Consider the following 15,092-nt stretch of genomic DNA (forward strand, 5'->3'; position numbering starts at 1 on the left):
GACATACTGGAAGGCAAGACATATTTGATTTTGACATCAGGGCCATGACCTAAAATGGAAAGTCTTCCCTTGTTTTGAAGGGAAATTTTACAGATGGTTTTGTAAACTTCTAGTAGTGACCTGAGTGTATCAAATTCATTGCTCGAGCATTAACATAATTACAGCTGGCCCAACGTATAAAAGATTTTGTTTCACAGTGCTGGTGTCCCTAACCCAGAAGGCCCAGCTTTGAGTCCCACCTGCTCTAGAGATGTGCAATAACATCTCTGAACAGATTGATTCAAAAAATTGGTTAAAAAAAGTTGTTCTGTGCAAAATAAACAATTTTGTTCAAAGGGTCAAAGCACATGAAACACTGCTCTTGGCAATATTTGCACATGTGCAGAAAAAGCAGCATCCCAGTGTTCAATAAAGTACATCATCTAACAAGTGACAAAACATGTCTCGTATTGGGTTACAGCATAACAAACTTTAAGAACTATGCATAAACATTCTTTGCATGCAAAAGGTATCACTATTTTGGGTCAAACATTAATGCCTTTAAATTCACTTCTTTGAAAAAAAACAAACAGGATCCTAAAGTCTGTGGTGCAATTATCAACTTGATTATGCTTCTTACAATGCTCTCCCTTTAACTACCATCAACCTTTCCTCATCATTTGAGAGTTATTTTCATTCGAATGCTATGGACACAGTATTTTGACGTTTCAAGTTGCCAGTAATGTTTCTGCTAAATGGCATGGCCATGCAGGAGACAAAGATACTGCACAAGTCTTGTTTGAGAGGAATAACACATGTGAATAGCTGCACAGAAAAGTTTAGTCCATGAACGAGAAAACAAATATAGATTGTTCACAATAACCAAACTCCAGATGAATCAGTGGTTGGCAAAATAGCAACTTCTAAACGAATACAGTTGAAAATTTCTGTCCCTGGAATGTGAAGGTTGACTTTTAAGTAGCAGAGTAAACTGGGATATTATACAAGTGTTTAGAAGAATGAGAGATGATCTTATTGACAAGCAAGTTCTTGAAATGGGTTGAGAGGGTACACTCAGATCGCTTCCCATCACTAGGGAATAGGACACGGAAGCAGTCTTAGGTTAACAGGCTGGTTATTTAGGACTGGATGAGTGAAATTTCTTCACGTACACGGCTGTGAATCTTTTTCATTTTCAATCTGAGAAGTCTGTGGGTGCTCCATCATGGACTATATTTAAGACAGACTTTTAAGACAGATTTTTGTTTTCTCAGGGGAAAAAAAAAATTCAGAAAACAAATGGGAAATGGAATTGGAGCAAATCAACCAATGATCCTATTAAATGGCAGGATTGGTTCGAAGAGCCATATGGTCTATTTGTGCTCCTATTTTTAATGCACTAGAATTATATAGTTATATAAATACTGCAAAATACCCATCCTTATTGAAATAGCAAGGTCATCTATATGCAATAGTGAAAACAGTAGTTGTTTGGGGCTGTCTTTTAAAAACTCAAGCAGCACAAACTAAATCCTCTCAAGCACAAGACACCTGTGGCCATTAAGGTCAACAAAACACAGGTGTGCAGAGATTCTGCCTTTGTATAAAGAAACAGTTAAACAATTGTTTCATATCCCCTGATCACCTTACATCCAGAAGGGCAGGTGACTTGTTGTCATTGAGTGAGGATGGGAATGAGGACGACAATGGAGCAAAGAAAGAGGGAGGAGAAAATGCACTTCCAAGTAAATCATTGATTCAAGAGGTTTTGGCATTGCTGGAGAATATTAAAGACATTCTAACCCAAGTGTATGGTAATTAGCTTTCATGGGTGCATACTCATCTGGCCTGAAGAGATTTCAAACGGTTACTGCCTGAGCTCATGAATTAGTAAGCAATTGGACAGTGGCATTTCTTGATCTAATTACAGGAAGTCAGTGTCTCTACATCAGCTTCCAATTTACACTAAATATCTTGACAGCATAATCATAGATTCTCATTAGAAGAATAGATCTTACAGGAGTAGGCCATCCAGCCCTTTGAGCCTGTTCCATCATTCAGTGAGATCATGGCTGATATTTAGCTTAAATCTATACACTTGCTTTTGGCCCATGTCCCTTAATACACTTGATAAATTTTTGTTAAGCGATCTCAGATTTAAAATTAACAACCGATGCCGCACACACAACTGTGCGCGCAAGAGTTCCAAACATCTACAACCCTTTGTGCATAGGGGTGTGTCCTAACATTTCACCTGAATGTCTGGCCCTTATTCTCAGACTATAACCCTTAGTTCTAGAATCTTGAGTGGAAAGAGTGCGTCTTTGACTACCATGTTTTTCCCATTAATATCTTGAAGGCTTTGATCAAATCACCCCTTACCTTCTAAATAAAACAGGCCTAATTTGTATAATCTCTCCTCAGCTTAACCCCTGAAGTCCAGGTATCATTTTTGCAAACCTACATTGCACTCCCAGGCCAATATATACTTTCTTATAGCAGTAAAATTGCAGGGAGTTGGCACATTACGAAACAGCCTTCAACTGAAAAAGCATTAAAGTGCTTAGGGTTCTGTGATGTTTCATTCAAAAGAACTAGTAGTTTGTGATAATGTTTCAAGAGATTGGCACTGAAGAGGAAGCTCTCAAATTGGAGAAGGACCATCCCTTGATTTGTTATTCTAGTATTCCAGAAACTCAAAGTAGAGTTGTTTTTCAAGAGACAAGGCATTGTAAAATACTAAGGTAATACTGAAATAATGATTATTCTCTGTTCTGGGGTAAGAGGAACAAGGGAGGAAATAAGGTACTTTGTCAATTTTGTACATTGGTGTGATCCAGCTGAATGAACTGTTTAGGTGGTGAGCAGGCAACAACTTAGTAATTATTAGCTCAATTATTGATTTTTTTCAAGAACACTGGGTAATGTCATCAAAAACGCACAGTTCATCTACTTCACATCTGCGAATCTTCAAAATGGTAGGAAATCTCCATGGCAATGTAAAACTGCAAAAGAAAAAGCTCCATGAGAGATTGATGGAAGTTAAGGGGGTAAACTTTGCTGCCGTTTAGTATATTGAAACCTGGAGATTCAAAACCAAACAAACAATGTTGAAGTAAGTTGATAGGAATCAATGAAGTGCAAGCAAGGGAGAATGGAAAACTCTAATCCATCCACACATTGAAAGTGGGTCTGGTTTTGGTCAACAAGTTTCAAGGGACATATTCAAGCTTCGATGATGGCTCATTGAAGAGACTGGAATCGGTTTTCCAGCATCTAAAGATGGAACTGTAAAGTCAGATTAATCGTTATGAGCAAAACCTTCTGCTCTCCAGAGTAGTGTGGAGCAGCGGTGACAAAGTTGAAAAAATACAGCAAGAATAAAAAAAAAAATTCTTTTCCCCAAGTTTTCAACAGCAACTTTATAATCTCATTATTCTGCAGCAACTACCTTATTTCTGTGCATTTACTTTCTTTCCTTTCCCTCAGAAATCAAAGAGTGTCAATTTTCATGAAGAAAATCAGAGCGTTTAAGTTGCGGCTACAAGGTGTGTGTGTGTGTGTGTGTGTGTGTGTGTGTGTGTGTGTGTGTGTGTGTGTGTGTGTGTGTGTGTGTGTGTGTGTGTGTGTGTGTATCTCTCTCTCTCTCACACACACACACACAGCTTGCCATGCTGCAGAGCATCAGTCAAGAGGGTGAACATTACTTTGGCACAGCATGATGTTGTGTAATGACCATCTAAGAGATAAAGATAAAGCCACTGCAGTTTTACCAGATCATTAGGGCTGCTCCCTCATTATGGAGGGACAGCTAGTTCAATCTGAAGGTCAGCATGCCTCAGGTGAGGGGAATTATTAAAAAGGAGAATCATTCATGGTAACCTCAGCCAGTGTGGGAATTGAACCCACACTGTGGCACCAGTCCATCTCAAACCAGCCACCCAGTCATTTGAGCTAAACTGTGCTGTGTTAAAACACACTGCATGTGCTTCAAGCAAATGAGCATGTCCAAAGGCTCGAGGAATCCAAGCCTACATCCAATTAGGGGTGCTGTCACAGTCAAAGGGCTCACTTGATTCTAGCCCAAAGGACTAGCCACACAGTCCAGTACCCGGCCCTAGTAGATGCCAGAAATCTGTGTTCTCCATCTGGGGAGTGGGCCACAGTTCATCCAACAGATCAAGCGCATCCATCCATGGATCCTAGGTATGTCAGTCAAAGTGCTGTGGAGACATCAGACTAGGGGCTGGGCTCTTCATCCCAGTGTGGATATGGAGATTTGGCCAATAATAGTCAGAGGAGTCAATGGAGTCCTGGGGAAAGTGGCAAACTCAGAGTTTGGGGATAAGATTCATTTTACTGGGTCACTGAATTAATGCTTACTGTGAAAGGGTGCAATTCAAGATAGAAAGGTGGGATCACAGAACACTAAAAAAAAAAGGGGCAGAGCAGTGGTTTTCACAAATCAATGTCACTCCAGCTTCTGGATGGGAGGAGTGTGCTGTTATGATTCCAGCTATTACTACTGCTCAAGTCAGATCTCATATTGAAATCTGGCTTGATAGATAATATTTTGTTTTTAAATCAAGTGGTCTTCCATTGAAATGCAAGCAACAATGTTGCAATTGCCTCTGGGTAAATAAAACGCAATAAATGCTAGCCTAGCTAGTGATGCCCGTATCCTAGGAACAAATAAAGAAATTCTCAAGTTACAATGCAGGCACAGACTTGGGATGTCCCAGGTCATTGTCACCAAACTGCACGTCAGATGGACTGGGGGGCGATCAGATTTACCACAGACCTGAACTGTTTTGCTAGTAGCTTGTGACGTGAGACTACCTAATCCTTGACCAACATTTGGGATGTCATGTATACCATTTCCACCAGATCACAGCTGTTTATAACCTTTGCCAATGGCAAGAGTCAAGCCTGGACAGTGGGATTTTCCAACATCACTGGATTCGCCCTGGTGCAAAGCACTGTAGACTGCAAAAATATTGCTTTGGGAACAATCTTTCAGTTTGTCTGCAACAGTCCATCAGCAGAGAAGGCCTTATTTCCACGTTTGAATTACTTGTGACCATTCTTGCCAGATTTGTGAGGTTTGCATTAGGTATCGAGAGTGTGGCCATGGTGCATACAAACTTGTGAAGTGTTTCCTGTAGCTTTCCAAGGTCCTTGAACTATTAAGTAATAACTGCAGGGAGATAAGAGCTAATGCCCTGCCCAAACATGGCTAATGACAACTTTACAAAACCCTCACACTGATGCACAATGAAGATGCAGCACAGCCAGTGCCTCCACCAGGGCTATTGTAGAATATGCCATATGCCTTGATAAAATGAGTTTCAGTGTTTGCCTCATTCCAGCAGGACCTTGCAGTATAATCCAAAAACAGTGTGCTGTATCATTGTGGCATACTGTGCCCTTAAGAACTGGAAGGGACAAAGGGACTGAATGTTCATGATGCAAAGGAAGTGAGGGATCAACAATCTTCTGCGGATGGATGTGGATTAGGACATTGACCAGGAAGGACATCCAAGAAAGCATGCCACAGCAATGCATCACAGACTCTAAGGAGCCAGACGGAATCCAACTAAAACCTGCTTCCAGGGTTAAGTTTTGACTTCCTTAAATTGTGTAGCTTTCTGTTGGTAAAACAGCAAGCAGCCTCTGGACCCATGGATTTTGTTATTTTCTCAGTCCTTGACCATTTCTACTGTTGAAAATGTCAAGTTATCCACCTGATGGCATGTTTAACACCTCTAGATGATCCCACTTCAAAGTATTACGCACATTGCTGTTTTTTTCCTGAAGAATTGTAGGACCTACAGTCACAGGCAGGGCATGAACATCTTATGGTGCTAAGGTGGGTAAGTTTTAAGGCTTCAGTTAGAATATCTCATAATAAGCAGCAGGTTGATAGAATCCTGAGGCATCTACTTTTGACACTATCCTGAGTAACACTTGAACATTTCAGTGCGTTTAGAGAAGTACATTATTTTGTTAACTGCTCTGAACAATCTCCTTTTTCTGGGAGAAACATGCTGGCATCTAATTTCAGTCAAGTCTCCTTTGAACTGCTGAAAAGATTTCCAGCGTCTGGGATTTTCCAAGCTAAGATCAATGCGTGATTATACTAATAACAAAAAGCCAAGTTGTGTGTTTCAATGTTTTCTTTCACCTGTAGAAACCCTCACAATTTAAAGAAACTTCCATTAACACTCCAGGAATCTGTGCAGATGTGCTCTCTGACGGATGTTCATCTATAATCAAGGTTCTGGAGTGATTGACCTAGTTAACTTTTAAACTCCTTATAAATTTGTCAACACTCATGATACTAATTTAAAATCCAACTAAAGTGATTACATATACACACATACATTTTGCATCATAAGTGTGCTGACAGGAAACTTTTGGGAGACTGTGTGTGGTTTCTCCTCCCTATAGGTACTGCTGGCACCACCTCATCTCTGAGTTGGGGGCACCTGGAGTGAGGTCAAGGTGCCTCATCCTCTCTAGCCTCTCCAATGACACTGAGCACCTATGGCCACAATGATGGAGTGCATATCCAGTGGGCACAGTGCAACAGGCCTGATTGTCCATGGCAGTTGCCAACATCTCCATGGACACAACCAACGTGCTAGAGCAAGTAATATACTGATAACATCAGTTGATATCTCCATCCTTGAATTCAGTTTGCCAAGTGCCTTTGACAAACCTGCTGTTTCTATGCCTGTCTGTGCATTTTCACAATGTTATTAATGATCGAGACCAGGGCACCATCTTCTGCCTGGACCTTGAAGTCCATCAAGTGCCGAAGACCTGAGTCACTTCTGCATTGACTGATTGTGGAAATAAGAAGTATCTGTTGTGCTGATCAAACTGTGCTTCCAAGTCTAATCTAGAAAGAGTATCCAGTGAGAGAGTATCAGAGCCGGAGGAGGGTGAATGTGACAGTGTTGCCAATACATCCTCTGAACATCCAGTGATTTCCTCCTCAGAGTAAAAGTGGAGCTGAGAGTCTCCAGGGCTGGCCATTTTGCAACAGAGGTTCACTAGTGCTGCCAGTGCCTGTATAACAGAAGGAAGCAGTTGTGTAACAGGGATAAAAGCCTGTGCTGGTTAAGAATGAAGTAGCGTTGCGGGTTATGGGGGAGCAGCACAGAGTACCACTGCACAATGAAGTTTATTGGACTGAACAGCCATTGAGGTCACTCCATCCTGCCAGTCAGCAATGCCAATTTGATTTTTGGTAAGTTGACTTCCAAGATTTGAAACTGGAAGACAATGCATCAGTATGCCAATTGACATGCATACAGCCTTAGAGCAGTTGCATATCTTAAGAGGTGGTCACATTGCTCTCCAGCTAGCTTGAGTATTTTCTCTTCACATTGCATGAGGAGTCTTATACCCACTATGCTCCCTGTCTGTCGTGGCCCCCTTAGCCTAGTTGAGTCAAGTTTTACTGCAATGAGACAAAGGGACAGGTCGAGTAGGATGGAAGAACAGTTTTTAGTGATGGAGAACAGAAAAGATGAAAAAGACATTTCTACTAAGTGTGTAGGAAGTGCAGAGGGCAGAAAGGTTAAGTGGCTTGGCAAGATGAAGTGAGCATGAGCTACTGAGTGGACACTATGCATACAATTGAGAGAGTTTAACCTATGGGCCTTGGTGAGAATGGTGTGCAGTGGCAGAATTAAAGCCGAGTGATGGCCCAGAGTGTAAGTAGCAAAGAGAAGATGGTGGTGCTTGCCTTGTGGAGCACACAAGATCAATATCCTTCTTTCTGTACTGCAGCACATTCAATTTTAACCTGTATGTAGCACTAAGCCAGTTTGGCTGGGTTTGGTGGCTTGGTCTCATTTTCCCCATCAGCAGGGTAAAAAGCACTCTTTCTTCTACACCTCCCCAATCATCAGCATTGAGGTATCTGTTGGCGAGGCAGAGAGCTAACTTACCACTCCAGCCCATGTGCTCTGTGATAATGATGTAGCATCACAGAATGAAAGGCAGTTCCTGAATTGCTGCATCTAAAGTGGTGTGCAGCTAAGCTTCAAGTATGACAATCTGGTGTTCACACTGCCAAAGTCCCAGCATCAGCAAACACTTCTGCCTCATCTGTTGCATGACTCCATAACAAAGGTGGCACAGCCTAGAAGCATAATTAATTAGATTGAGTGAGAAAAGTCAGAGAGCCATGGTGGACTGGGTGCCATGAATCTCTCAAAAAGCATTAAGTCAAAGTGGGAAAATGCAAACCACTGTGCTTCTTTGGCTTCAAAAGTCAGAATCTAAGAGGAGAACTATACTGAAACAAGTAAGTGAAGTCATACCCAAAGCATTATTATAGGGTCACCAAATACAAAACGGCAGAGAGGCACAAGTTAAAACGAAGGACAATTATACGACCAATTCAAACAAGCAAACTGAGTTAACATAAAAAATAATTAAGAAAATAACCAAGGGTCAGTTGTTCTGTTGAATTTAATTCCTACTCAGTGACTACTGCTAACTGTTCTTTTCAAGTCAAACAAAAAGCATTCAATATTTTGACTAGATTCATAAGTGCTAGAGGCAAAGACATCAGATTTATTAACAATTATAATGGATCCTATTATGGAGAAAAACTAGATTTTTTACGAATATTTTGTTAAGTAAACAGGGATGGGTAAAATGTCCTACTTCATCTTCTGATCTTATCCATCAACAATAGTACTTGCAATATAACAGGTCTATCATTGTGTGGCAAACAAGATCTTAGCCTACTGATGGCATGATTAAGAGGCAAAGCCAAACACAATGTTTGGATTTTCTACAAAACTATGCCATAACAGCCCTAAGTCCCTTAACACTGCATCTACTTAATTGCGTTAACACTGCCCACATTTTTTAAACTGCAAAGGATGCAAATTTAAAACAAACTAAAAATGCCTGGAATACACACAGGTCAACCAATTACTTTAAAGGAAAAAAACTTTGGAGGAAGATATTAGCTCAAAAGATTAAAATTTCACAGGCTTTTATACACTAGTAATTTTAGCATGCACTTTCAGAAACATTAATTTAAATACTTGCCAACAAATTACCAAGCGATGCATTCTTTGTTCTCCAAACTATACCCAGTTAATTTATCACATGGAAGAGCTTCCTAGGCCTCAAGAAAACAGCAGTGCATTTGGAAGTCAAGAAACATTTATTGCCACTTCACAGTATAGAAAAATGGCCGCTTTCTTTTTGCGGTTTTGAAAAAAAAACAGTAATGCATACATTTACAAAACTGGACAGAAATGACTTTTGACAGTTGTAAGCACATTTCAATGCTGACTACAGCTGCAGGCTAAGTTGTCCTCTAAATAGTGACTCAAATGATTTCTTTTTACTATTAGCATCAATGTATTCAACCCATCTTGATATTAGCATTGTGAAGACTCGAAAATAAAAAACTCAGTTCTTGGTGGGTCAGCCGCTTCCTTGTTTGAAGCCAAGATATTCTAGACAAGAACTGAAAGTGTTAAACAAAATCTTTAACTGGAATACAAGCAAATAGCCTTACTGATGCTGGCCAGAGGGCCTTGGGTTGATATCAGTGGGTTCATTCACTCAATGCATCAATTCAAATGAATGGATCAGTTTGCAATCAGTGGCATAGAGTTATACAGCACGGAAATGGACCTATCAGTCCAACCAGTGCCGAACATAATCCTAAACTAAACTAGTCCCACCTTCCAGCTCCTGGCCCATATCTCTTCACACCTGTTTTATTCATGTACTTATCCAAATTTCTTTTAAACGTTGTAACTGTACCCACTTCCTCAGGAAGTTTTTTTTTCCATACGTAAACCACCCTGTGTAAAACATTTGCCCCTCATGTCTTTTCTTAAACCTCTCTCCTCTCACCTTAAAAATGTGCTCCTTCGTCTTGTAATCCCCCATCCTAGGGGGAGACAATTACTATTAACTCTATATTATTATTTTATGAACTTCTACAAGGTCACCTCTCAACTTCCTATGCTCCAATGAAAAAAGTCCCAGCCTATTCAGCCTTTCTTTACAACTCAAACCTTCCTGGTTTGAAAAAGTCCTGGGGAAAATTGATGTACAGAGAGATCTGGGTGTTCAGGTCCATTGTACCCTGAAGGTGGCAACGCAGGTGGATAGAGTGGTCAAGGCGGCATACGGCATGCTTTCATTCATTCATCGGACGGGGTATTGAGTACAAGAGTTGGCAGGTCATGTTACAGTTGTCTAGGACTTTGGTTCGACCACATTTGGAATACTGCGTACAGTTCTGGTCGCCACATTACCAAAAGGATGTGGATGCTTTGGAGAGGGTGCAGAGGAGGTTCACCAGAATGTTGCCTGGTATGGAGTGCGCTAGCTATGAGGAAGGGTTGAGTAGATTAGGATTATGTACATTAGAAAGACAGAGGTTGAGGGGGGACCTGATTGAGGTCTACAAAATCATGAGAGGTATAGACAGGGTGGGTAGCAAGAAGCTTTTTCCCCCCCACAGTGGGGGACTCCATTACTAGGGGTTACGATTTCAAGGTGAGAGGGGAAAAGTTTAAGGGAGATATGTTCTTTACGCAGAGGGTGGTGGATGCCTGGAACGCGTTACCAGCGGAGATGGTAGAGACGGGCACGATAGCATCATTTAACACGTATCTAGACAGAGACATGAATGGGCAGGGAGCAGAGGGATACAGATCCTTGGAAAATAGGTGACAGGTTTAGATGGAGGATCTGGATTGGCGCAGGCTTGGAGGGCTGAAGGGCCTGTTCCTGTGCTGTAATTTTCTTTGTTCTTTGTTCCATATCTGGTAGCAACCTGGTAAATCTCTTCTGAACCTTCTCCAGTTTAATATCCTTCCTGTAACTGGGTGACCAGAACTTGACACAGCATGTGGAAAATCACAGACTTGTGTCTTTTAGGTATAAAATGTTTGAGGAAAAATTAAGCACACAAAAAAACATTAAATGCAAGAGAAGTAACATGAAGAACAATCAAAATTTAACTTCTGTTGTTCAAAAGGCTGCTTTATATTAAAGACAAAATTAACACCACATACTTCATGAAATGAAAAGGTAACTACACTTTTCCAGAAATATCTGATATCCAGCTTTAAGGGTATCCCCAATTGGATCAAGTTTCAATTTAAACGGAAAACTTCAGCAAATAGGAATTCTATTCATTTTTAATATTAAAAATGATATTTTTCAATAATGTACAACTTCAGAAATAAAAAATTCCAACTGTTTACTTTATTATACTATAGAAAATATACTTTGAAATTCAAAATCTTTTTGTCATAAAAGCCACTTGATATGTTTTCAGTGTTGTTGCTCTGGGATATCAAAAATGCAACTACATTTTTTTCCTTTGTTCAATACAACAATGTGCTAGTTCTCAAACTCGTATGGTGCCTCTACTGCCACAAAGCTCAACCTTGAATAAGCCTTAATTTCCATCAATACAAAACTATAAAATGACCAAAGTTGCAAATTTTGGCACCTGCCACTAATTCTGAACCTGTCACCAATTCTATCGAGTGTCCAGCCTTGCATGAAGTTGAAACAGACTGTTTATATCCTTGGCAGTTCAATACACAAGCTAGATGTTTGATCCTATATTCCATCCATCACAAAGATGCACCATCGCGCCAAACCATCTGCTGCTGAAATCCACATTATCACCAGTTTCAACTAATCCAAAGCTCTTTATTTTCCAGCCTCCCATCTAACGCATACGTTTACTCATCTAAAAACTCTGCTGCTCATGTTGTAATCTGCAGCCACACTGCAATCACTCATCATTCTGTAGTCTTGTTTATATACATTGGATCCTATTCTTCCCATATCATTCACTTGTAATGTACGTCTTTGGCTTTAGGATTCTTTCATGACTTGCTCCTGCCCTTCTCAGCTCCAGCTCTGACAACACCATCTTGAACTGTCCTTGTGGCCACTCTCCCACAACCCATCTCCCTTCACTGCAGCAGCACCAGGTTTACCTCTGCTGTCTTGACCTCAAACCCATGGAACTCTCAGGCCACCATTCTAATTCCTTCTGCCTGCTCAGCACACACTCCTCATATAAAGCTCAATTCTGGCCAATATTTTGGTCACCTTTGCTAATCTCTCGCTTTTCCTAGCCTAATTTTTAAATTATTCTTCTGAGGAACACTGGGATATTCATCTAGGTAGCATATATATGTAAATCATGAGACTACACTAAAAACAAATTGTTTAAAAACAAATCCTTGACCAAGATCCATCTCCACAATATCCGTGGTACATTTAAAAGAAACACTATCAATGTAGGTCAGCATGCAAGCTGAACTCATAAGCCTTATATTTCACAAGCCATACTCAGTCGAGAACTCAATGAGAAAAATGAAGTCATTAATTGAACTGGCTTTCAAAGCAAGAATTTTTGAGATTATCCAAAAATTAATCTGGTTTTAACTAAATTTTTAAACTGAGATGCAATGATCAACTAGCATTGCTGTTATACATTAGTTAAATCAATAAACCTTCAACTATACACTGGAAAATTTGATTATGAAATTAAAATTCTTTTTCCAAATACACTTACTTCTTTCTGTTCAAGTTGCAGTGAGGATTTGAGCATATCACGGAGAGTACACAGCTGCTTCTTTTCCTCATCCTGTGTTTGCTTGATCTGCAGAAAAGACAGATAATAAAATTGAAGCTTAGTAATTTACCTCATGATCAAAAGTTGATGCAAAATAGAAGTTGACCTGCTTTTTCCTAATAATACGCAGGTCCTATGTTGTACTTCAAATTAAATCTCAAATAAATCAACTGCGTAAATTTAAAAAAAACTTTTTTTAAAGCAGTTCACACGCATATCTGAATCTAGATTAGCTAACAAAATTTCCATAACCATTGCAAACTTGATTACTGGAAACTTACTTCAAGATTCCCCATTTATGCAAGTAAAGTTCTGATCCAGCTGGAAAAATATTGGATCGTAATAGGTTAGCAGACGTTATAGAGCCTGATTAATATTACTTTACCAAACTGTGAATGAAAGATTATTTAAAAAGTGTTTTCGAATATATTCAGGGAAGCCTCCAGCACCATGACTCACTCCATCGCCCCACCATCAAAAAAAAAAGTGGTGCTCCAAATCATTGCAGCATACAACAATATCATCTTATATGGACAGCAGGAAAGTAAGTTAGATGGTGAACAGGTCAGTGGGAATATGGTAATATTTAATCTGTAACCATTTAATACATTGTCTACTACAAAAGATGTTACCTTAACTTTATCACGAAACCATGAAGTAGACGTCTCCAAACTTTACTTATATCCCCAATTTACGAATATCAACTTATGAAAGTAATCTCATACAGTGGTTAAATTTTAAAGATCCAATATACAAACATTTACTGTACTTATAATGGTTATTTTAAACTGTTCTTGATTGTATTCCGACTTGCACACAAATTAACTTGCAAATGGACTCAAGACTGAACCCTTTCACAACCTGGTGACTGCCTGTACCTATGATAATTTGCACTCCTTTTCTTAATATATTTTTTAAAAATCAAAGTCAAAGTGCAGTAACCAGTGCTACAGAATGCTTTGTGTGTGATATAATCGACGCAATTTCAGGCTTCTTTTCAGAATTTGGAAAAGGTGTGAAACAAAAAATGGGGAAATTTGAATGAGCACCTTTTCCAAATTTTGTGTGCTATTTTCCTTCACTTTAAGGTCTGCATAATTGAAAATCTTGGAATCTTTAACAATTATGTTGGAAACTGATTTTTTTTTCCCCCAAAATGAACACTGCTTCTACAAAAACTGAAACAAACAAATCGGTGCTGGAGGATTCCACATTAAAAGGGACAACCTTTCATTCAAGGTGCTAACATTTGATTGAAATCTATCTGATTTGCCTTGACGTACACAATTAAAAGGACGATGTCAGAGCATAGCCTACATTAGCTGGCATACCTCTCTCCTGCTCGACAAGCTGTCCGAGAAACTAGAATAATGAGCTCTCTTGATCTAGTTATTCAGCAACAGGAGTAACACGTACAATTTTGGTCCCCTTGAGGGGAGGTGAACTTGCACTGGGGGCAATTTTATGTGATTAACAATACAGGAACAGGAATGCGTTAGTCAGCCCCTCAAACCTGTTCAGCCTTTCAGCAAGATCTATAATCTGACTATGTCCATATCCCTTCTTAGCTATAGCTAAGAAAAGATCAATCTCTATTTTCAAAGGATTGATTCAACATCAAATGTGTTCGAGTTCCACGTAATTACCACCATTTGCACAGAAAAATAATTCCTAATTTCATTCTTGAAAGTTCCGGCTCTAATCAACAGACTTTGTTTTTTGTAGTAGACTCCGCAATATGCAGAGTTAGTTTCCCCCAAACTGCCCTCTTCAATGTCTTGCAGAATTTGACAAAATCATTGCATAGTCATTTAAATTCAAGGAAGACAACTCTTGTTTGTGTAATCACTCCTTGTGATTTAGCCTTAAATTCCAGGCAAAGTTCACTTAAATCTTCGCTGCATTCCTTCCCAAGGAAAATACGTCCAAAATGTGGTGGCAGAACTACTCAGCATTGCAGCTGTGACCTGACCAGAGCTTAAGTGCAAGAAGCATGACTTTGACCCATATGATTTCTATTCCTCTTGATAGAAACTTCAGCATTTCAGACATTTTGATCATTTTCTACACCAGTTTATGTAATTCTAAATGATGTGTACACCTGGATCCGCAAGTCTCTTTGGACCTCAATCATGTGTCATTCATCAGAGACTACTCTGGTGTATCTTTTCCAGGTTCCAAGTATATGACCTCATATTTGCTCATGGTGAAATTCATTTACCTCAACATCACCCAGTCACTTGGTCTTTCAGTATCTCTTTCTAATTATATATAGCTCTGATTATACCATTTATAATTCCTCTTGTAGCTAAAGATTACATTTTGTTGAAACTTCCAGCTTGCATGCACCAGGACAATTCACGAGAAATGCCAAAGTTAAAGGAAAGCAACATTAACACTATAAAAAAGGAGGCTACTGACTGGTTGGCAAGTGGACCGATTGATAAAGCCATTG

The 15,092-nt window shown here is 39.6% G+C and overlaps 1 protein-coding gene across 3 annotated transcripts in view; it reads right to left on the reverse strand.

Annotated features, from left to right (window-relative positions):
* Positions 1-15,092, reverse strand: part of LOC109937727 (arf-GAP with SH3 domain, ANK repeat and PH domain-containing protein 1-like) — a 315,453-nt gene that overhangs the window by 154,037 nt on the left and 146,324 nt on the right. For all 3 annotated transcript variants that reach the window (XM_048595762.1, XM_048595761.1, XM_048595763.1), the window contains one exon: positions 12,578-12,664. In XM_048595762.1, coding sequence (XP_048451719.1) covers positions 12,578-12,664 — 87 coding nt within the window. The remainder of the gene's footprint in view (positions 1-12,577; positions 12,665-15,092) is intronic.

This window comes from Rhincodon typus, chromosome 4, assembly GCF_021869965.1.
Source record: "Rhincodon typus isolate 14 chromosome 4, sRhiTyp1.1, whole genome shotgun sequence".
Lineage (NCBI taxonomy): Eukaryota > Metazoa > Chordata > Chondrichthyes > Orectolobiformes > Rhincodontidae > Rhincodon > Rhincodon typus.